Source organism: Hemitrygon akajei, chromosome 7, assembly GCF_048418815.1.
Source record: "Hemitrygon akajei chromosome 7, sHemAka1.3, whole genome shotgun sequence".
Taxonomy (NCBI): Eukaryota; Metazoa; Chordata; class Chondrichthyes; order Myliobatiformes; family Dasyatidae; genus Hemitrygon; species Hemitrygon akajei.
Genome location: NC_133130.1, coordinates 177030361 through 177054312, shown reverse-complemented (window position 1 = coordinate 177054312; position 23952 = coordinate 177030361). Strand labels below are relative to the sequence as shown.

Sequence of the window (23952 nt, the reverse complement as noted above, 5' to 3'; positions counted from 1 at the left end):
GGGACGGGAGAGGTTCCGGAGAATTGGAGGGTTGTAGATGTTGTTCCCTTATTCAAGAAAGGGAGTAGGGATAGCCCAGGAAATTATAGAGCACTGAGTCTTACTTCAGTGGTTGGTAAGTTGATGGAGAAGATCCTGAGAGGCAGGATTTATGAACATTTGGAGAAGCATAATATGATTAGGAATAGTCAGCGTGGCTTTATCAAAGGCAGGTTGTGCCTTACAAGCCTGATTAAATTTTTTGAGGATGTGACTAAACACATTGATGAAGGTAGAGCAGTACACGTAGTGTATATGGATTTCAGCAAAGCATTTGATAAGGTACCCCATGCAAGGCTTATTGAGAAAGTAAGGAGGCATGGGATCCAAGGGGCCATTGCTTTGTGGATTCAGAATTGGCTTGCCCACAGAAGGCAAAGAGTGGTTGTAGACGGGTCATATTCTGCATGGAGGTCAATGATCAGTGTTGTGCCTCAGGGATCTGTTCTGTGACCCCTGCTCTTCGTGATTTTTATAAATGACCTGGGTGAAGAAGTGGAGGGATGGGTTAGTAAATCTGCTGATGACACAAAGGTTGGAAGTGTTGTGGATAGTCTAGAGAGCTGTGAGAGGTTACAGCGGGACATCGATTGTATGCAATACTGGGTTGAGAAGTGGCAGATGGAGTTCAACCCAGATAAGTGTGAGGTGGTTCATTTTGGTAGGTCAAATATGATGGCAGAATATAGTATTAATGGTAAGACTCTTGGCAGTGTGGATTGTGGAGCATGCCTTATGAGAAGAGGTTGAGTGAACTCGGCCTTTACTCCTTGGAGAGGAGGATGAGAGGTGTCCTGATAGAGGTGTTTAAGATGATGGGAGGCATTGATCGTATAGATATTCAGAGGCTTTTTCCCAGGGCTGAAATGGCTAATACAAGAGGGCACAGTTTTAAGGTGCTTGGAAGTAGGTACAGAGGAGATGTCATGGGTAAGTTTGTTTTTTTTTGTTTTTTTGTTGTTTTTTTTTTTTACACAGAGGGTGGTGAGGGCATGGAATGGGCTACCAGCGACGGTGGTGGAGGTGGATATGATAGGGTCTTTTAAGAGACTCCTGGATAGGTACATGAAGTTTGGTAAAATAGAGGGCTATGTGTAACCCTATGTAATTTCTAAAGTAAGTAAATGTTCAGCACAGCATCGTGGGCCAAAGGGCCTGTATTGTGCTGTAGGTTTTCTATGTTTCTAACTGTACATGCCTTTTCAGGTTTTTTTTTCAATGCTGGCAATCAATACTCATTCCTAATTGTCCATTAAATGGTGGTAAGCCACATCTGTGCCAACTGTGTGATGATGGTATTTCCTTTGCCCTGTCAGCAAGTTTTATGTTCTGCACCCACCACTGCACCCCCTCCTCTCACAACAAAATGAAGTGATTCCAGATCCTTCCCACCTCTGGGTGAGATATAAAAATAATCTCCTCTCTAATCTTTCTTATCAGTCATTTTAAACTTCAGCCCCGAGTTTTTGATCTCTCTTCTGTGGATAGTTTCACCCCCTTTATTCCTGGAATAATTTAAATGATCTCATTTCTGCTTTTCTCCTTCTCTACTTCTGACATTAATCTCTCCCACCATTCAACAGTTTAATACATGTGAAGAATTCAACAGTAATGACTCAGAAAAGTTAATCTGAATTCAAATTCTAAAGGTGATATTTAGCACTTCAAAATGGGTAAATTTTGCTTGTGTCCCTTTCTACTTCATTTGAGTTCTTAAAACTGATAATAAAATCAAAGTTTGCATATTCAAGCTAAAAATAACATACCTGTTCTGCTAACTGCAGCTGATCTTTTGTAGTTTGAATGTTATCCATCACCTTCTCCAGCTCTGCCTTTTCCTCTGTTCAACAAAAATATTTTTCATAAATAATTATTGTTTTCACAGCTCTCTATATAGTTTCCACTTTGTGGGTTATTTCAAAAATCAACTCACAAAAACCTATCCTCCAAAACTAAGTTAGGTATGGGCCCCAAATCTGAAGAACTTTCTAAAGAAGCACAGTTGAGAGCATCCTGACTGGCTACATCACTGCCTGGTATGGGAACTGTACTTCCCTCAATCGCAGGACTCTGCAGAGTGGTGGGGACAGCCCAGCGCATCTGTATATGTGAACTTCCCACTAGTTGGGAGATTTACAAAGACAGATGTGTAAAAAGGGCTCAAAGGATCATTGTGGACCCGAGTCACCCCAACCACAAACTGTTCCAGCTATCAGGAAACAGTATCGCAGCATAAAAGCCAGGACCAACAGGCTCCGGGACAGCTTCTTCCACCAGGCCATCAGACTGATTAATTCATGCTGATACAATTGTATTTCTGTGCTATACTGACTGCCCTGTTGTACATACTATTTATTATAAATTACTATAAATTGCACCAACTTTTGGATTCCGAAGATGTCTCTTATTTTTTGTAATATTGTTTCACTGTACACATTAAACAAATCAGGGGAGAAAACACACCCTTGTCTAATGCCTCTCTTGATTTTCGTAAACTGACTCACTTCTCCATCTATTCTTACAGTGGCAGTTTGTTCCCAGTACAGATTTCTGATTAGGCGGAGGTTTTTTGAATCTAGATCTAGAGATTCCTTTGCTATTTAGGAAGCTGGGTGACATCAGATGACAGGTGCGACATGGACATCAAAAGAAGAATAAGGATGGCAAAAGACACCTTTACGAGAATCAAGAGTATACTGACCAACACTAAACTAGGCATGACAACCTGCCTCAGAGTACTGAAATGTTACGTTTATCCAGTTAGGTTATATGGCTCAGAATGTTGGACAATATCTAGTAACATGAAGAAATGAACTGAAGCAGCAGATTTTTGAGGAGGATGCAAAGAATATCATGGACGAAACAAATATCTAACGAGGATGTCATGAACAGAGCAAACACAAAAAGAGAAGTAACGTTTGAGATCATGAAAAGGCAATGTAACTTCATTAGACATGTGATTAGAAAGTGGAGTTAGAATGCACAGTAATTATGGGAAAGATTGAAGGGAAGAAAGGAAGAGGAAGGCAAAGACAAATGATGATGGAGACAGCAGCCAGAGAACTGGAAATGAATACCAATGAATAGATCCACTTGACCGAAACAGGAGTGTTTGGGCCATGGCAGTCAAAGCTCAAACTGGGCATGGCACCTGATGATGATGATGATAAATTGCACATTGCTCATTTAGACAGAGATGTAATTTAAAGATTTTTACTTCTCATATATTTGAAGGATGTAAGAAATAAAGTCAATTCAATTACTAAACATGTACAAGATTTCTGCCCATACCTTGAGCAATTATGTCCCACAAATTGATAGTACAGTTCCCAGCAAAATCAGCCTGTTGTTCCACCAGCTTAAAGCTAGAGGGCAGCACTGATGGAAGAGGCTAGCCCCCCTCAACTGAGCACGGATGCCAGGCTACACCATCTCCGCCATCTCCCCAAGTGAGCCGCAGCAACAGGCAAGCCCGCGGCAATAACGGAGACTACACAGCTCCCACGCTATCTGTCTCACCACCAAACAAAAGAAACAGGCCTGTGGCAATTTATATTATCAATGTTTAACAGGGTCTTGTTTTTGGAAGAGCAAATTCCAATTCTGGCTCATCTCTGTCTTAAATGGACAACTTTTTAAAAACTATAGCCCCTATTCTAGATCTTCACATAAAGAGATAACAGTCAGAAGATACCAAAGCTTAGCCTGTGTAATGTTTTCTCATGGCAACCTGCCCACTCCAGAAATCAGTATAGTAAATCCCCTCTGAATAGTTTCTCATGTTTTTATACCCTTCCTTAAATATGAAAGCCAATATTGTGCACAGTACTCCAGATGTGATTTCACAAAACCCTTAGATTGAAATTCTAAGATCCAGCATTTCCTGTGGTCCAGCATGTTTTGAATCTGGAATACAAATTAGTACTAATTATCCAGTTCCAACTAAGATCTAAAATTAACTTAAATCTGTACTAATCTGTAGCTAATTAAACCATCATTGCTATTTCTCAGTTGACAGCATTCCCAATTTAGGGAAACTTTGGGCTTAGACAATTCCCAGAACCCTTAAGTAACCCAGGGAGTGCCTATATTTAAAAAGAACAGTTCTGTTCTGGGGAGATGATTGGGCAATTACTGTGGTCAGGCATCAGTCAGGTACCAAGGGTTCTGGATTTGAGTTTCAACCTGTAAAAATAAAGCATAAACTGCCTACGTTTGTAATAAAATCCCTTTGACAGTAAAAAAAAATTCTGTCAGCTTAATAATATAAGAATATAAAGTAAGGGTGTGTGAGCATGCCAATTGGCCTTCTGGGCTTACTCCACCATTTTGGAAGATCATGGCAGATCTAATCTTGGCCTAAACACCATTTTCCTGTTCTCCCCATTACTCATTGCTCTGAATGGCTGTCAATCTCTGTCTTCAGTATAATCAACGTCGCTGTCTCTACAGCTTCCTTGGGTAGAGAATTTCAAAGATTTACTACACGCTGAGAAAACGGATTTCTCTCATCTCTATCAAAATGGTGATCCTTCTTCTGAAACTATGATCCCTTGTTCTAAATACCACTAGCTTGGGAAGCATCTCCCTCAGAATCTAATAAGCCAAATAAGACCACCTTTCTAGATTTCTCTAAGTATAGGACCAAACTCTCAACCAATAAATTGCTTAGTTCTTAAGCCGCACACTGCTTCTCACACCAGGAGATTGTGATGGAAATTTCTAATTCCATAAAGACAAAGATCACATCTGAAATATTCCTCATCGCTTTCTACAGTGGAGATTCAATATGCTACAAAACTCTGTAACTTCATAATTCTATCTCCTTTACCATAGCATTGGAGAGGGATAGAAACAGACAAGTTAGGGAAACGTTTAACTGGAGTAAGGAGAAATATGAGGCTATCAGGCAGGAACTTGGAAGCATAAATTGGGAAACATACAGAAGAATTGTGGCAAATGTTCAGGGGATATTTGTGTGGTGTTCTGCGTAGAAACATTCCAATGAGACAGGGAAAGGATGGTAGGGTACAGGAACTGTGGTGTACAAAGGCTTTTGTAAATCTAGTCAAGAAGAAGAGCTTACAAAAGGTTAAAAAAAAACTAGGTACTGATAGAGATCTAGAAGATTATAAGGCTAGCAGGAAGGACCTTAAGAATGAAATTAGGAGAGCCAGGTGGGGCTATGAGAAGGCCTTGGCAGACAGGATTAAGGAAAACTCCAAGGCATTCTACAAGTATGTGAAGAGGAGGATAAGATATGAGAGAAGAGGACCAATCAAGTGTGACAGTGGAAAAGTGTGTATGGAACCGGAGGAGAGGACAGAGGTACTTAATGAATACTTTGCTTCAGTATTCACTACGGAAAAGGATCTTGGCGATTGTATGGATGACTTGCAGTGGACTGAAAAGTTTGAGCATGTAGATATTAGGCGGATGTGCTGGGGCTTTTGGAAAGCATCAAGTTGGAAAAGTCACCAGGACCGGACAGGATGTCGAGGGAGGAGATTGCTGAGCTTCTGGCGATGATCTTTGCATCATCAATGACGACGTGAGAGGTTCCGGAGGATTGGAGGGTTGAGGATGTTGTTCCCTTATTCAAGAAAGGGAGTAGGGATAGCCCAGGAAATTATAGAGCAGTGAGTCTTACCTCAGTGGTTGGTAAGTTGATGGAGAAGATCCTGAGAGGCAGGATTTATGAACATTTGGAGAAACATAATATGATTAGGAATAGTCAGCATGGCTTTATCAAAGGCAGGTCGTGCCTTACGAGCCTGATTGAATTTTTTGAGGATGTGACTAAACACATTGATGAAGGTAGAGAGTAGATGTAATGTATACGGATTTTAGCAAGGCATTTGATAAGGTACCCCGTGCAAGGCTCATTGAGAGAGTAAGGAGATATGGGATCCAAGGGGACATTGTTTTGTGGATCCACAACTGGCTTGCCCACAGAAGGCAAAGAGTGGTTGTAGACGGGTCATATTCCGCATGGAGGTTGGTGACCAGTGGTGTGCCTCAGGGATCTGTTTTGGGACCCCTACTCTTTGTGATTTTTATAAATGACCTGGATGAGGAAGTGGAGGGATGGGTTAGTAAATTTGCTGATGACACAAAGGTTGGGGGTGTTGTGGAAAGTGTGGAGGGCTGTCAGAGGTTACAGCGGGACATTGATAGGATGCAAAACTAGGCTGAGAAGTGGCAGATGGAGTTCAACCCAGATTAGTGTGAGGTGGTTCATTTTGGTAGGTCAAATAGGGTGGCATAATATAGCATTATGGCAAGACTTTTGGCAGTATGGAGGATCAGAGGGATCTTGGGGTCCGAGTCCATAGGACACTCAAAGCTGCTATGCAGGTTGACTCTGTGGCATTGGCCTTCATCAATCATGGGACTGAGTTTAAGAGCTGAGAGGTAATGTTGCAGCTATATAGGACCCTGGTCAGACCCCACTTAGAGTACTGGGCTCAATTCTGGTCACCTCCTAAAGGAAGGACGTGGAAACCATAGAAAGGGTGCAGAAGAGATTTACAAAGATATTGCCTGGTTTGGGGAGCATGCCTTATGAGAATAGGTTGAGTGAACTTGGCCTTTTCTCCTTGGAGCGACGGAGGATGAAAGGTGGCCTGGTAGAGGAGTACAAGATAATGAGAGGCATTGATTGTGTGGATAGTCAGAGGCTTTTTCCCCAGGGCTGAGACGGCTAGCACGAGAGGCATAGTTTTCAGGTGTTTGGAAGTAGGTACAGAAGAGATGTCAGAGGTAAGTTGTTTTGTTTGTTTGTTTTTTTTTTATAAACGCAGAGAGTGGTGTATGCATGGAATGGGCTGCCGGCAGCGGTGGTGGAGGCGGAAACTATACGGTCTTTTACAAGACTCCTGGATGGATACATGGAGCTTAGAAAAATAGAGGGCTATGGGTAAAGCCTAGGTAGTTCTAAGGTAAGGACATGTTTGGCACAGCTTTGTGGGCCAAAGGGCCTGTATTGTGCTGTAGGTTTTCTATGTTGCTATGTTTCAACATTTGTTTTAATTGCTTCCTTTCTTATGCAACTATTTCCACACAATTGGTTAATGGCTAGTAGCTTCTGTTTTTATTTTCCTTAGTTATCAGACCAGTAAAAAGCAAACCTTCAAAGGTCAAGGTAGATAAAAGTCATCTCCATTTAGTTATGCACAGTGTAATACGTGGAAAGGTTTCCCAGCTTCAACTCATTATACCATACACAATTAACTGTTATACCTTGTAGAAAGTTTTGTGTGTATGCCATTTTCTGATTTAACTCTTGCTTCTGGATCTTAATTTGATTTATTTCCTGATTCAGCTCACTCATCTCTGTTTGTAGTTGCTGCAGTTTAGACAGAGCCCTTCTGTTATTGTCTTCAGTGATTTCAACAGCTCTGGAATAACACAGAAGTAAATAACAAGTTAAAACATCTAAAATGGATTTTTAAGTATTTCAAGATATCAAAACATTCAGAGAATTGTGAATTATTTCAGTGAAATTACAAGCAAGGTAGACAAAGGGGATGCAGTAGGTGCAGTGTTCTTGGATTTTCAGAAGGCCTTTGACAAGGTGCTGCACATTAGGCTGTTTAGCAAGATAAGATCCCATGCAATTACAGGGAGTTACTAGCATGGGTGGAGCATTGACTGATTGGCAGAAAACAGAGTGGGAATAAAAGGATCCTATTCTGGCTGGCTGCTGGTTACCACTGGGTTCCACAGGGGTCAGTGTTGGGACTGCTGCTTTTTACGATGTATGTCAATGATTTGGACTATGGGATTAATGAATTTGAGGCTAAATTTGTCGATGATACAAAGATAGGTGGAGGAGTGGGTAGTGTTGAGGAAACAGAGAGCTTGCAGAGAGACTTAGATAGTTCAGGGGAATGAGCAAAGAAGTGGCAAATGAAATACAATGTTGAAAAGTGAATGGTCATGCACTTTGGTGGAAGAAATAAACGGGCAGACTATTAGTTAGATGGGGAGAAAATTCAAAATGCGGAGATGCAAAGGGACTTGGGAGTCATTATGCAGGATACCCTAAAAGTTAACCTCTAGGTTGGGTCAGGGGTGAAGAAGGTGAATGTAATGTTGGCTTTCTTTTCTAGAGGTATAAAATATAAGAGCAGGGATGTGATGTTGAGGCTCTATAAGGCACTTTGTGTGCAGTTTGGGGATCTTTATTTTAGAAAGGATATACTGACATTGGAGAGGGTTCAGAGAAGATTCATGAGAGTGATTCCAGGACTGAAAGGGTTACTGTATGAGGAACATCTGGCTGTATTCCCTGGATTTCAGGAGAATCAGGGGGGATCTCACAGAAACATTCCAAATGTTCAAAGGCCCAAACAGATTGGATATGGCAAAGTTATTTCCCATGATAGGGGAGTCTAGGACAAGAGGGCATGACTTCAGGATTGAAGGATGTCCATTTAGAACAGAGATGTGGAGAAATTACTTTAGTCAAAGAGTGGTAAATCTGTGGAATTTGTTGCCACGAGTGGAGGCCAAGTCCTTGAGTGCATTTAAGGCACAGATAGATGAGTTCTTGATTAGCCAGGGCATCAAATTGTATGGGGAGAAGGCAGGGGAATGGGGATGACCGGAAGAATTGGATCAGCCCATGAATGAATAGCCAAGCAGACTCAATGGCTGAATGACCTGCTTCTGCTCCTATATCTTATGGTCTTATTGGTGATATTTGTATTGCATCACAAAAACAGCACCTCAAATAATTCAACACTCCCTCAGTACTGATTGGTCCAGAAAGTTAACAGTGTGTTAAATGTGGCCCTGCCAACAAACCTACAAGTACATTTTTCTACTGAGAGATATTGATTCAGCACTTCAGGCTGGCTTTTGTTCTAGATTTAACAGCTTTGTTTTGGTCTTCTGGGTTTCTTTAAGGTTCATCATGATTTAGCATAATGGATGAGATCAAACAATTAACCATTGCCATGATAGATAATGTTTAATTAGTCTAACACTCTAAACTCAAGGATGTGCAACAGTAAACGTTACTTGAACAACTAGGCAATATGGAATACTTATGGCAAGCTTTATTGAAAATTATCTAGATTGATAACTTGCCCACTTCCTTACCTCTTTGTTTGAGAAAGTTTGTTCTCCAGCACAAGGCAATTCTCCCCAATGTGTTTTTTCTCTTTAGCTAGAGATTCAACACTGTGCTGAAGGGAATTTTTCTTTGTGGTCAACTGGTCTACTTCTTGCTGCTCCTTCTCAATGTGCTGTTTTTGACGTTCTATTTCTGCTTGTTGATTCTGCGAAATACGCTGCAAGTTTTCCAGTTCGCTCTTCTCCTGCAGTACAATTACATTTAATGTGCCTGGTGAAACTGAATGTGGTAACCAAGGTAGAGCAAAATCCTACTTAATCTGAGTATCTTTTAGTTAAACATAGCATTATACACTGGTTATTTCAAAGAATATGCATACATTTTGTATCTTATTTTTAAATCAATTAAGTGGCTATTTAGGAATAAAAATGAAATATTTTAAAGACAACACCTATAATAATATCAACTACTACAAACTACTGGAGAAGAGGATACCTTGTTTTATACATAACACTAACACTTAACCTAAAGATGCTGCACTGGCGCTCCCCAGGGCTGTTCACATTGCTAATGCATGACTGCATCCCAGGATTCAGCTCAAACTGTATTATCAAGATGCAGATGCCACAACAGTGGTCGGCCTCATCAACAACGATAAGTTCCAGTACAGAGAAGAAGTGGACGGTTGGTGGACTGGTGTGAAGACAACAACTTAAGTCTGAATGTGGAGAAGACCAAGAAAATTATTGTGGACTTTAGGAAGGTGCAGATGAACCATACCCTCTCTGCGCATACAAGGATTCTCTGTAGAGGGAGTTAAGTGCACCAAGTTTCTGGGAGCTCACATCATGGATGGCCTCATCTGGTACCTCAATACCATCTCCCTGGTATTGTAGTGCCTCCACTTCCTGAGGAGATTGAGGCAAGTGAGGCCCCAACTCCATTTTAATGGAATTTTACAGAAGCACCATTGAGGGCATCTTGAGAAGCTGCATCTCCACCTAGTATGGGAGTAGCAGAGCATCGGACCAGAAGTCCCTACAAAGGATTGTGACAATGGCCAAGAGGATTATAGGGGTCCCCCTAACATTCATCAGGAACTTATGTCAGGAGTGCTGCATACGCAGGGCCCTTAGTATTATCAATGATCCCAACTATCCATCCAACATCCTCTTTGACTTTCTACCATCAGGCAGGAGACTGTGTTGCATAAAGACAAGAACAGTCAGGATGGAAAACAGCTTCTTCCTTCCAGCTATTAGGCATCTGAACTCCTTGCTGCATCTCATTTGAAGTGTCACTAAATAATTTGTACTGTACCTTACACTATTTAATTCATGCACTTTGTTTATCTATGCACAATTCATTTGTAGATTTAATTCTTGCTTTCCTAAATTATGGTGTGTTGTGAGTGCTACCGGGCTTTACACTCTGGTCCAGAGAAACATCTCAATTGATGGCAGACATGTACATAATTAAATGACTAAAAACTTTACTTGAAAGACCTAAAAATAAGCAATATGCAACTGTGAGCACCTCAAATTTATATCTACAAATAATCTACATGAAAAAATTAAGACCTGAATTTATAGAACACACCTTTTGCGCTAATTAGAAGTGCAATTGCACAAAAATAATTCTCTATTAAAACTGACTTTGCAGGTCTCATGGAACGCGGAGGTGCGTGCACTGCTGAGGACCCGTGACTCCGCCTTCAGAGCAGGTGACAAGGCAGCCCTAACAACAGCAAGGGCCAAACTGTCCCAGGCCATCAGAGGGACAAAGCGTGCATAAGCCCAGCGAATCCACAGCCACTTCCAGGACAGTGGCGACACACAGCGCACGTGGAAGGGCATCCAGGACATCACCAATTACAGGACAACATCACCTGACTGTGTGGGTGATGCTTCCCTCCCAGAGCGCTGAATAACTTCTACGCCCGTTTTGAGGCAGAAAATGATGTGGCGGCGAGGAAGTCCACCCCTCCTACAAATGACCAGGTGCTGTGTCTCACCATGGCCGATGTGAGAAGAACCCTGTGCAGGGTCAATCCACGGAAGGCTGCTAGATCAGACAACATTCCTGGCAGAGTGCTCAGAAGATGTGCAGACCAGCTAGCAGATGTTCTCATTGACATCTTCAACATTTCTCTGAGCAGCGCCACCGTTCCAACGTGCTTCAAGGCCGCCACCATCGTCCTTGTGCCAAAGTCTTCAGGGTCCTGCCTAAATGACTACCGTCCCGTTGCACTCAAATCCATCATCATGAAGTGTTTCAAGAGGCTCGTCATGAGGCATATCAAATCCCTGCTGCCCCCCTCACTGGACCCCCCCCCTGCAGTTTGTGTACCGTCCCAACCGCTCAACAGACGACACCATTGCCATCACCCTCCACCTGGCCCTAACCCACCTGGACAAAAAAAGACACGCATGTTCGAATGATGTTCATAGACTTCAGTTTAGCATTCAACACAATCATCCCTTAGAAACTGATTGGAAAGCTGAGCTTACTGGGCCCTAGACTTCCTGACTGGGAGACCTCAGTCAGTCCGGATCAGGAGCAGCATCTCCAACCATCACACTGAGCACGGGGGGCCCCCAGGGCTGTGTGCTCAGTCCACTACTGTTCACTCTGCTGACCCATGACTGTGCTGCAACACACAGCTCGAACCACATCATCAAGTTTGCCGATGACACGACCATGGTGGGTCTCATCAGCAAGAATGACGAATCAGCTTACAGAAGGAGGTGCAGCGGCTAACGGATTGGTGCAGAGCCAACAACCTGTCTCTGAATGTGAACAAAACAAAAGGGATGGTTGTTGACTTCAGGAGGGCGCTGAGCGACCACTCCCTGCTGAACATTGAACATCGATGGCTCCTCGGTAGAGATTGTTAAGAGCACCAAATTTCTTGGTGTTCACCTGGCGAAGAATCTCACCTGGTCCCTCAACACCAGCTCCATAGTAAAGAAAGCCCAGCAGCATCTCTACTTTCTGTGAAGGCTGAGGAAAGTCCATCTCCCACCCTCCATCCTCATCACATTCTACAGGGGTTGTATTGAGAGCATCCTGAGCAGCTGCATCACTGCCTGGTTCGGAAATTGCACCATCTCGGATCGCAAGACCCTGCAGCGGATAGTGAGGTCAGCTGAAAAGATCATCGGGGTCTCTCTTCCTGCCATTATGGACATTTACACTACAAGCTGCATCCGCAAGCAAACAGCATTATGAAGGACCCCACGCACCCCTCATACAAACTCTTCTCCCTCCTGCCGTCTGGGAAAAGACACCGAAGCATTCAGGCTCTCACAACCAGACTATGGAACAGTTTCTTCCCCCAAGCCATCAAACTCAATACCCAGAGCCTGGACTGACACCAACTTACTGCCCTCTACTGTGCCTATTGTCTTGTTTATTATTTATTGTAATGCCTGCACTGTTTTGTGCACTTTATGCAGTCCTGGATAGGACTGGTTTTTTTTATGTAGCTCAGTCTAGTTTTTGTACTGTGTCATGTAACACCATGGTCCTGAAAAAACGTTGTCTCATTTTCACAATGTACTGTACCAGCAGTTCTCGTCGAAATTACAGTAAAAAGTGACAACTTGAACTAAAGCAAAAAGAAAAATATTGTCTCCACAGGCACTTTAACTAGTATCAGTTATCACAAAAAGAACTAGCATAAAAGCAAACCTGTTAAGTCTTTAATTATGCTAAAAAAGACATTACTCAGAGCTGCCTGTGCTAAAAAGACAAAAGAGAATACGTTGCAGGAGTATAGGAAAATAAGCAGGGGTGATGGGAAGGTGAGAGGAGAATTGGACCAAAGGAACTGATTCCTTGGGAACCAGCATGGACTTAGTGGCTGAATAGTCTTCTTCCACTTTATAGATAAAGGTTTGATAGGATCTTGACAATCTCATGAAAAAAGAGGCAGTAGGACAGCTCAACAAGAATAATTATGCTTAAAAGAGGTTGTCAGGGCTCAGAAAAGTCACTAGAGGGATGTATCCTAGTTTACTGAACTTGCAGTAGCTTTGTTTACAAAATTCCACTTCTTTTGAGATATGAAGCTTGCACCAAATAAACTGCAAATGGTGCACACTTGTTCAAAAATGTTACATACCCAGTAACCACAGGAGTATCTATATAACATCGACGGTAGAAAAACACTTAAGCCAGAAACCCAGGACTAAGTTATGGTAATTGACACTTAGGAAAAAAAGAACAAACAAAAGCCAGCAGTGTTCACCAATGAGGCAATGGTTAGGGGCAACAAATGTTTCAATTATTGCAGTTTTTCAGAAGTAATCTGGCAAATGCCACAAAACATACATTAGCAAAAGTAATTGGGAGGGGATGAATATTGACTATGGAGACATTAAAGTGGTTAAAATATCGGAAGCAGATAAAGGAAAATGGGAACTGTTCAGTGGTTTCCTGTAGGGATTCAAATAGGAACCTCAGCATGTTCTTTATCATGCAACAAACTTCCCAATAGGCTTGTTGGGTCTTAGTGCAACTCATTAGACATATTCCAAAAAAATGCACTTATGATGTTGTTACACAAGGACAATTTTTTTTATATATAGTTAATGAATAAAGCAAATTCTGTAATGCAGACTACAGACCTCTTGCAGTACTGCTTGAATCCTCTCCAGTTCCATGATTTTCTTTTCATGCTGCTGTTTCAATCCCAAGAGTGCATCATTTTCTAATTGTACCATTTCCACAATATGTTTAAGTTCTGGAGTAAAAATTATACAAATCAAAATTTAATTAGACAGACTCAAGGAAATCTATGAACATATAAACACACAAAGGAATATTCCTTAAGATTAATTTAAAACTGACTTTAAATTTTGAGTTCTCTTTCTCTTATGAACACCTCACTCAAGTGAAGACTTGAAAATTACATCTTTTACTATTTTTCTATTTGCACAATCTATAAATAATACGGAAGAAAGCTGCCTTTATCTACTTTTCCAACAATTAAAATTTTAGAAATAATTATGTAAACATTATTGCATCACACAATGGAAATCAGGGCTTATTCAAGAATATTTTGAGGTTCTAATATCGTCTAAAGTTTCCAAATTAGTACAAGCACTTCAGTATCTGCTTAATCTTGGGAAATCTAACCTGTCTTTTGCTTATTTATCTGTACTTGGATGCTCTGGAGCTTGTCTTCCTCGTTTTTCACTTCTTGTTTTGTTAAGGAGAGGCACGAATTCTTTTCTGTAATCTGAGCATTCAGCTCTCCTTTTTGTGCACTCATCTCCTCAAGCAACGCCCTCAGCTGCTGTGTAGCAAGATTTCTTATGTTTACTAGTCATTAAAAACATTCAAGATTTTTTCCAACATACACCTCAAAAAAGAAAAAGTGCAAATATCTCAGATAAATCAACATTTCTGGAAAGACAAACATCTGGCATTTTAAATTTAATTATTAATCAAGAACACTGGTTTAGAAATTCATATCCTTTGGATATAGTCCCAGCAGTTCATTGCACCATACTTCAAAAATTGAGTCCCAATTAAATCAATGGAACCAAATTCAGCTGAAGTGTACCACTGCAGACAGGCTAGCATTTCTGGAGATTGCACTTTTGGTTAGCATGAATAATTTTAGAGAGGAATGAAAGTCCAGCAATGTTTGCCTTGATACTTGGAAGTGACTTTCTAAATCTACCACGCAATTTTATGGACAAATTGCAGTATCTGTGTTTTTTCTCATCAATGTTGATGTGTCCCTAGAGTAGTTTCATCAACCTTAATGGAGGCTAGCAGATCACATTTACTGGCAGATTGCTCAAGCGCAGCTTTATGTGAGGGACGTAATCTATTGGCAGGTTCTGTGAACTTCACAGGCTTTCAACGTACAGACAGCTTACACCAGCTCACAGGGTTGTCCGAAGTGGAACAGAGGCATGTGACTAATTCACTCAAAACTAAATGCAATGAAGAAAATCCATCAAAAAGCAGTAGGCCAGCAAGCTGGGTTACCCAATAATCAAATGTTATGTAACAATTAAAATACCAAATCTACACTCCTACTGAGCTGCCTCATCAGCTTGAAATTGGTACATGTGTGGTGAAACAGAAAAGTAAATAAATAACTGTTCATTTGAAGAAAAATACTACTTCACAAATATAGAGTATATAGAAAAGTATTCCATTAAAATTGCTTTAAAAGCAAATACACATACTGACCTGAATTTGACATTGCTTATCAACCTTCTCTGCCTCACCTTCCAAAAGAACCTCTGAGAGGCTTGCTTTCTTCTTGTCAATATCACTCTGAAGGAAGTTAAGCTCTTCTTTTTTTTTACCTGAATATCTGTCCAACATCGTTAATTCTTCCCTCATTACTTTAACCTAAATAGCAAAGGAACAAAACACACTATATCACTGCAGAAAATCCTCTAATAAATTGCCTTTGGTCCTTGATCTAATATTAAAACATGGCATATAATTAAGTCTGCTTTGCATGTACCATGTTTACTTATTCCCCACCTTCCAAGCTTTTTTTTCCCCCTCAGGTGATTACCTGTCCACAAAACCTTCCCATTTCACAAAGGGGATACACAGGTGATCAGCTTTCAAATCTTCAACAATACTGATCTGCTGCCAGACATAATGAAGTGAGTTGTTTTTAAAAAAAATCATTTCAGAATATTATAACTTCTTGCATCTCAATTTCTTAAGAATAACTATTGCCATTATTTCAACTAGATCAACTAATATCTTGAAACTCACCCTTGGCAATTGAAATTAGATTATGCACAATTACCTTGTTATTTAGTGTTTCCAATTCACTCTTTTTATCCTCTAGCAACATTGCTGCTTCTTCCAAAGTCTCTAGGTGCTGTTTCTCTTTAGTTTCTGCTGAAAGAATCTCTGCTTGCAGTTTTTCTAGACTGAATGATAAAAAGACCAATTAGTAAACTTGGCAAAATATAGCATGCCAGTTACGCTAATAAATTAACTATCAACTGCTATTAAGCCAAGAATAGGCAAGACTTCAAATTATTAAATTGTTACTGGACTCAGATTTTTAAATTAATCACTTTTTCTGAAAGTGTAATAAATGATCTGCTGAAGGAATTCAATGGGTCAAGCAGCATTTGTGTAAGAAAAGGAATTGTTAATGTTTTTGGTTAAAATCCTGAAAAAAGTCTCAAGCAGATATTTCGTTGCTTCAAATTCTTGTATCTGCAGTTTCTTTTAAACCTTGAACAGAATTCTTAATTATTATGCAAAAACTAAGACTTTTAATTTCTGCCTGTGTGCTCAAACATTGGGTTTCTCTTCAGTAACTGGGAACAATGCATGCTGCAGCTGAAAAACAATTTTCTTGAATGCCTGGAACAGTGCAAGCAAATAACCTTCTTCAACAATGGAAGTGTGAGAAACCCAGATTCTATATTAAGCAGTCCTTGAAAGCTACTATTCTTGTTCTAATCACTCATATAAAAGTCTCAATTTCCCTTGGGGTCTTAGCTTCACCCTACCCAGGCTGGAATCTTATCCCAATTCCCCAAGAACTACAACATCCAGTTTTACAGTGCAATCTATTGGTTACTAATCTTTCCAAGATCTCAAAGCTTTTGAATTTCTAGGCTAATGAGTTGAATATTTTGGCTTTGATTCTAGGTCTATCTTGCAAATCAAATCAAAAACACATTAAATCTCTGCTTTCCAGGATACTGTAGACAAAAATGTGGCCAACAGAAACACCAACATCACAGGGATCTGCTTATTAATCTAATTAGAAGGAACTGTCTCATTGAATTTTCAGAATTGCAGGGAGCACTGAGTTTGGCCAAGAATTAATACATTTCATGGTGTTGCCAGTTTATTATTAAGATTCAAATTTGTAAACCCTGATTATAGGGCAGGAAAATGGACATAGAAAGATACTTAAAAACAATAATTATCTCTTAAAGAAAAGGTTCACTCAGATGAAAACTTTGGAAGATTCTACATTGGAAAATTCACTGAAAACTTCATTGAAACTCCTATAATCTTTACACCACACCACTCCATCTGCTTTGCAATAAACATTTCACCTCATCTCACATAATGCCTATGAACCATTCTACTATGACAGGTACATCTTCTTTTGTAAAATAAAACCTCGAAAATATCAACACTCTTGCACCTTCTATATATACTTTGACTGCAAGGTTGCCTCTTCGGGAAGGAAAAACAGCCTGGACTCTTCATGAATAAAGGCAAATGGAAATTCATGACTTTAAGATCAGAAAACCTGCAGATGCTGGAATCTAAGCAACACACACAAAATGCTGGAGGGACTCAGCAGGCCAGGCAGCAGCTATGGAAAAGAGTCAACAGGGGACGATTTGGACCGAGACTCTTCATTCATGACCTTAATAAGTGGCAGTGCTGGAGGAGCTATTACACAATAGAGGTTGGCTATTTAGACTTAGCCTGACATAACTAGATTGTACCTGTAGTTTTAGAACGTATGTACAATCTGATAAATCCTGCTGGCTTGGATAGGGTTAGGTGCTGTGCTGACCCAGCTCAGTGCTTTTTCCAGACTAGGATCATTTGCATACTGAAAGTAATTTTCAGAAAGTTAAAGAGTTTTAAGTGCATTTATTTGTATATCTAATCTTAATAAAATCAATAGCATGTCTGAGATTGTTAATTTAGTAGCAAGAGTCAGGTTGAGTAAGGAGACCATCAGATCCCAGGTTCTGGTCAGGTATTAACTTTTAAATCTGATACATCTCTCCTTATTTAATAGTTCCTTTCATATTTCTACTTTACTCTGCAAGATAAACCAGTTAATTTCACTGGCCTTTACATTAAGCTAACCCTATTCCATTTTGCAAATGCATTACTGGGCAGTTTAGAAGAGCATGGTGAAGCACCAGCATGCCAGGACTGGCATCATTTGTACAGTAGGTGTTGGAGGCAGGCATCACATACCAGATCTGATGCAGTGGAGTCAAAACCAGACACTAAAAGGTTCAAGGTATTGAAGTTGACTAAGAGGCTTACGAAACCAGTAACTAACAGAACCCTAGCTGAAAACTGAAGAGTGAAAAATATCATTTTCCAGTTTTAATCACATACCTTTCAGTCATGTTTTCCATATTTTGTACAAGTGTCTGCAATTCTAAATTTCCTGTGGATACTTCTTTGTTAATTTTGTTCAGCATACTCTCTTGTTCAGCCTTTTGTTGTTCCAGGTCTTTCAAGTCATTCTTCATTAATCTACGAAAAACTTGCTGTATTACTATAACGGGTTTACCTTTTGCATATCTGACCTCAGCTGCTTGAGCTCATGGAAGTCTTAATAATGAAATCAAATACTTGCTCCAAATACAACTTCAAGTATTAGCAAAATAAGTATAGTTGATGTGACTAAGGCATACTTAATAAGCTCTCAGAGGAACAGACTATAGCACCTGCTGAAATCTCATGAGATATTGATTAGGATAGCCAGCAGCCATAATACATGGGAATATTACAGAAGGAAAACACTCCATATATTGGAAATCTGGAATAAAAACATAATGTTCTGTAAGACTGTAAGAGGTGGGAGTAAAGTTAGGCTATTCAGCCCATCAACTCTACTCTGCCAATTATTATCCCTCTCAACCCAATTCTCCTGCTTCTCCCAGTAACTTTTAGTGCCCTGATGAATAAAGAACCTGTCAACCTCCACTTTAAATATACCCAATGACTTGGCGTCCACAGCTGTCTGTGGCAATGAATTCCAGATTCACTACCCAATGACCAAAGAAATTCTTCCCCATCTCTGTTCTAAATGGACATCCCTCTGGTCCTACACTCACCCTGTATAGGAAATATTCTCTCTACATCCACTCTACCTAGGCCTTTCAATATTTGATAGGCTTCAATGAGATCCCACTCATTCTTCTAAACTCCAGTGAGTAAAGGCCCAGAACAGTTAAATGCTCAAGATTTATTAACCCTTTCATTCCTGGAATCATTCCCTTGAACCTCCTCTGGACACTCTTCAATGCTAGCAGATGTTTTCTTAGGTAAAAGAAACAAAACTGCTCTCAGTACTCCAAGTACTGTAAGCACTCAGGCAGCCAGAAAGCATCTGTTTTGAGACAATTAAATACTAGGTTGAAAAATGGCCTAACGATACATAATGTTACGAGCAATGCATGATGCAATTCCTATTAGAAAAATTAGGAAGCTCTTGTGAGGTAAAAAAAAGATTTTCTTTCAAGTGTCCTCATTAAATTGTTAAGCCTTGCATTCATGGACAGGGATGGGCTTGTTGGAAATACAATAGCATATAATCTATGCTTGGATGCCAGTTCCATTATTTTGGTCCCTGCATCTGTGGCCTGTGGACGGGTGGGTCATTCATGCAGCCTAGTACAAGAAATACTCCAGGTAAAATACTCAGATCTTATGGAAGAATCTAGTCTCATGTTGTAGAATTATGCAGCAATGAGACCCTGAATAAAATGATCACTGATGCACTGTATTGTTGAATAAATACCTTACCACCGTTCATACAATTTTTAGCTAAAAAAAATTGAAAATGTAAAGCTTGGGGGTGGAGGGCAGAGGAAGCACACAATCATAAAAAGGAAGATCTGTGTTAGGATGGACAGCAGGAGAGATTACTCAAAAGCACGATGATTCACGCAAAATGGAAAAATGAAACAAGTATATAGAATAACATATGTAAAAAAACTAAGTGGAAGAAAAAAAGTTTTTTTTAAAACTTGAACTCAAATGTTCATCTTAAAAGGTTATAAGATGTCTATCTGAAAAATGTGGTCTTGTCAGAGCTATACTGAGCTTCACTGGAACAAATAGAAAACTGAAAACAGAGACTAGAAGATTGCTGGAGGAAATGAAATCAATGACCCAGTTTGAGAGATAATGACTTAACATTTCAGGAGAGGTATGATGTGTTAGAAGATTGTTATTCAGCTGTCAAAATGTAAGAGCAAACAAAACCAGTTTGATCCTCGACAGCAAATTTGATGTTAACATTTGTAAAGTTAATCAAAAATACAAGTAATTAAAATAAATCTAAATGCTTCAAGGGGGATGTGACATCCTGATGATACATTCTACATTTCATTCAACTGGTGAAAAAGAAACTTTTAAAACTTGCATTCCATTATTTCAGTATGGTGTCATATGCATTGACATGCTACTTTACGTGAGCACAGGAACCCAGCAAAATGTTTTAAACTCCTTTTGTGAACATCTGATTTTCCAAAAGTTATTAACATTACATAATCTCAGCTTTCCTGAATATCCTGAACCCCAATTAAATTTACCTCTTCTGCATTTAAGACTAAAATCAATATCCACCCACTCAATATTAGTAAGAGGATATAACTGAAGCTCTTCATTTTCATCCCCAGAATCTATTTACCGGTAGTTATTTATCACTACTATTGAGGATTTCATGCAATCTGTTTAAATTATTCAAAGTGTCTGTGATACAATTCGGAACTCTATTTTGTACCTGAGTTGCTTGTCAGCCATAACTAATTTAACTGCAGTGTCGTGTGCTCTTTGCTCCAACTCTTCTGCATCTTTCTCAGTGTCTACCAACCGTTTACTGGCATCATAGTATTGCTGGATTATTTCTTTTGACTGTAAAAATAATCAAAAAACTGATCCGGTGTCTAATAGGCATAGAAACAGTTCAATGAGTTAAGATAAAAGCAAACTGTAAGCAAGCAGACTGAAGTTCTTGAATTCAACAAAAATCAAACTTCAGATGTTGGACAAAATTTTTCTTGCCTTCTGTGGGCAAGCCAGTTCTGGATCCACAAAGCAACGTCCCCTTGGATCCCATGCCTCCTTACTTTCTCTGCAACATCTGCAACCCTCCAATTCTCCAGAACCTCCCCTGTCCCCACTGATGATGCAAAGATCATTGCCAGAGGCTCAGCAACCTCCTCCCTTGCCTCCCAAAGTAGCCTGGGGTACATCTCGTCCTGTCCCGGTGACTTATCCAACTTGATGCTTTCCAAAAGCTCCACCATGTCCTCTTCCTTAATATCTACATGCTCAAGCTTTTCAGTCCACTGTAAGTCATCCCTACAATTGCCAAGGTCCTTTTCCATAGTGAATACTGAAGCAAAGTATTCATTAAGTAACTCTGCTATCTCCTCTGGCTCCATACACACTTTTCCACTGTCATACTTAATTGGTCCTATTCTCTCACGTCTTATCCTCTTGCTCTTCACATCCAGCTAGCCTTATAATCTTCTAGATCTCTATCATTACCTAGTTTTTTTGAATCTTTCATAAGCTCTTTTCTTCTCAACTAGATTTATAACAGCCTTTGTATGACTCTTGTACCCTACCATCCTTTTCCTGTCTCATTAGAACGTGCCTATGCAGAACTCCACACAAATATCCCCTAAACATTTGCCACATTTCTTCCGTACGTTTCACTGAGAACATGTTTCCAATTTATGCTTCCAAGTTCCTGTCTGGTAGCTTCATATTTCTTCTTACACCAATTAAACGCTTCTCCAACTTGTCTGCTCCTATCCCTCTCAAATGCTATGGTAAAGGAAATAGAATTGTGATCACTATCTCCAAAATGCTCTCCCACTGAGAGGTCTGACCAGGTTCATTTCCCAATACCAAATCACAACTACAGCCTCTCCTCTTGTAGGCTTATCTACATACTATGTCAAGAAATCTTCCTGAACACACCTAACAAACTCCACTCCATCTAAACCCTTTGCTCTAGGGTGATGCCAATCAATATTCGGGAAATTAAAATCTCCCACCACAATAACCCTGTTATTTTTATACCATTCCAGAACCTGTCTCCCTATCTGATCCTATTGGGTGGTCTATAAAAAAAACATCCAGCAGAGTATTGACCCCTTCCTGCTCCTAACTTCCACCCACAGAGACTCCGCAGACAATCCCTCCATGACTTCCTCCTTTTCTGCAGCCGTGACACTATCTCTGATCAACAGTATCATGACCGCACCTCTTTTGCCTCCCTCCCTGTCCTTTCTGAAACATCAAAAGCCTGACACTCTAAGTAACCATTCCTGCCCCTGAGCCTTCCAAGTCTTTGTAGTGGCAACAACATCTTAGCTCCAAATACTGATCCACGCTCTAAGCTCATCGGCTTTGTTCATAATACTCTTTGCATTAAAATAGACACATCTCAAACCATCGGTCTGAGCGAGTCCCTTCTCTATCACCTCTTAGGTCGCTATGAAAAGCTCAGAGGGGAAGGGAACATATATCTGGTGATGGAATATCACTAAAGGTGGTGGAAACTGCTCCAAGGGTAGTCATAGCCAAAGGGTGGTAGTGGGGACGAGCTCCCACTGCTAAACAAATGCTTTTCATGGCTTGCATCTCAAATAGCCTCTGACAACCAAGTCCAACTCCTGGCCTTCACGTGTGGCATAGTTCTTATGCCCAGTGGAGCTGTTCTTACTGACAGAAGGGGCAAAGGCAAACCACTGGCGCCTCAAAACCAGTTGCTCCAGGCAAATGGGGTTTGTTAACCACAGACGGTAGCTCATCTAGGAGAGGGAAAACTCCGATTTCAAACCTCCACTGCCTTGCAGCTATACCCGCTCATGGGAAAGGCTTTGGGAGTAAACCCCGAGAAAAAATTCGGAGTCAGAATCCCAAAGGCGGCTGACTGCTGTACCCAGCTCCGGCACGGCAACTCCTGTGGTGTTGCTGGCACAAAACTGTATCGACTTTTGTCGTTCCTTTGGACCTGTCATCAGCATGGAGAGAGAGGTCCCACTGCATGGGCAACAGACAGATCTCCATATCAACTTTGCCCTGGCTTGCGCCCTGGAGAAGTCACTCCCAGTGATTACTAGAGGTGCAGTACCCATTGTCGATCATGACTGACAGAGGCCACACTAAGTGGAAACTACAAAGGATAACCTTTTGATGCAGGGGCTGATGGGGTGGAAACTGAAGACTAGAGGAACTCTTTCCTAGGAGCGTCTGGAATACAAGGGTGAGAGCAGACAAAGAGTTGTGAAAGGAATACCTCTTTAATTCACCATTCTCTCTCTCCACTAACATAGCCTGACCTGCTGGGTAATTAATGAAGATCTTCTTTTAACAGCTTTTATCTTCATCTGATTATTTTCTCTCTCAGTTGCCCTCATTTTACTGCTTCATCAAACGTTAAACTCTCTAACTGCTCTCAACCAGTTAACTTCTTCAACAGCTTATCCTTTGACAACACTGATCTTACCTTATCAAAGATATTCTGTCTCCTATCTATTCCAGTCTACCTTCTCTACAATTTAAAACTAACCCATTTTCTCTCTTTCTCAATTCTGATGAAATATTAACTCTTTCTCTTTCCAAAGATGCCTACAGAATGTTTCCTTTGAATATCTGGATGCTTCTCAGTGACCAAGGCAACACTTCAAGTAATAAGCTATTTAACAATAACTTATTTGGTAAGAAGTTAATTCCTAATCTACAAGAACTGATATATTTTGGCATAATATTTATTATTCAAGAACTAGCATTAGTGCCAATAGCCTAAGCTCAGAACCACTTTAACCAAACAAAATATATGTTTATCTGTTTGTATTGCCACTAATGCAAAACAAAATGAGACTTGCCTTTTCCCTTGTACTTTTGAGATCTGCCTCAGCATCCATTAATAATCTGTCTGCTTCTCGTAGCTCTGCCCTTCGCTTTGAGAGAGTCATTTCCACACATTCAATTTCATCAACAACATCATCATGCTTCTTTAGAGATTTTTCCACTTCGAGTTCATTCATGAGCAGATCTATGTGTCCATCTAAAAAGTCTCTGTGAAAAAA

General features: G+C 40.3%; 1 protein-coding gene across 6 annotated transcripts in view; it reads right to left on the bottom strand.

Annotated features, from left to right (window-relative positions):
• The window catches only part of cntrl (centriolin), a 109366-nt gene that overhangs the window by 23229 nt on the left and 62185 nt on the right, over window positions 1–23952 (bottom strand). For 5 of the 6 annotated variants that reach the window (XR_012099749.1, XM_073052671.1, XM_073052673.1 and 2 more), the window contains 10 exons: window positions 23749–23941; window positions 20628–20758; window positions 18230–18370; window positions 15915–16041; window positions 15335–15499; window positions 14264–14423; window positions 13753–13868; window positions 9148–9365; window positions 7282–7439; window positions 1806–1879 (listed from right to left, as the gene is read on the bottom strand). Coding sequence is in view for 5 of the 6 variants with exons in the window: in XM_073052671.1 (XP_072908772.1) it covers window positions 1806–1879; window positions 7282–7439; window positions 9148–9365; window positions 13753–13868; window positions 14264–14423; window positions 15335–15499; window positions 15915–16041; window positions 18230–18370; window positions 20628–20758; window positions 23749–23941 (1483 nt within the window). In the remaining variant the exon portion in view is untranslated. The remainder of the gene's footprint in view (window positions 1–1805; window positions 1880–7281; window positions 7440–9147; window positions 9366–13752; window positions 13869–14263; window positions 14424–15334; window positions 15500–15914; window positions 16042–18229; window positions 18371–20627; window positions 20759–23748; window positions 23942–23952) is intronic. The other variant, XM_073052672.1, reaches the window with a different exon arrangement.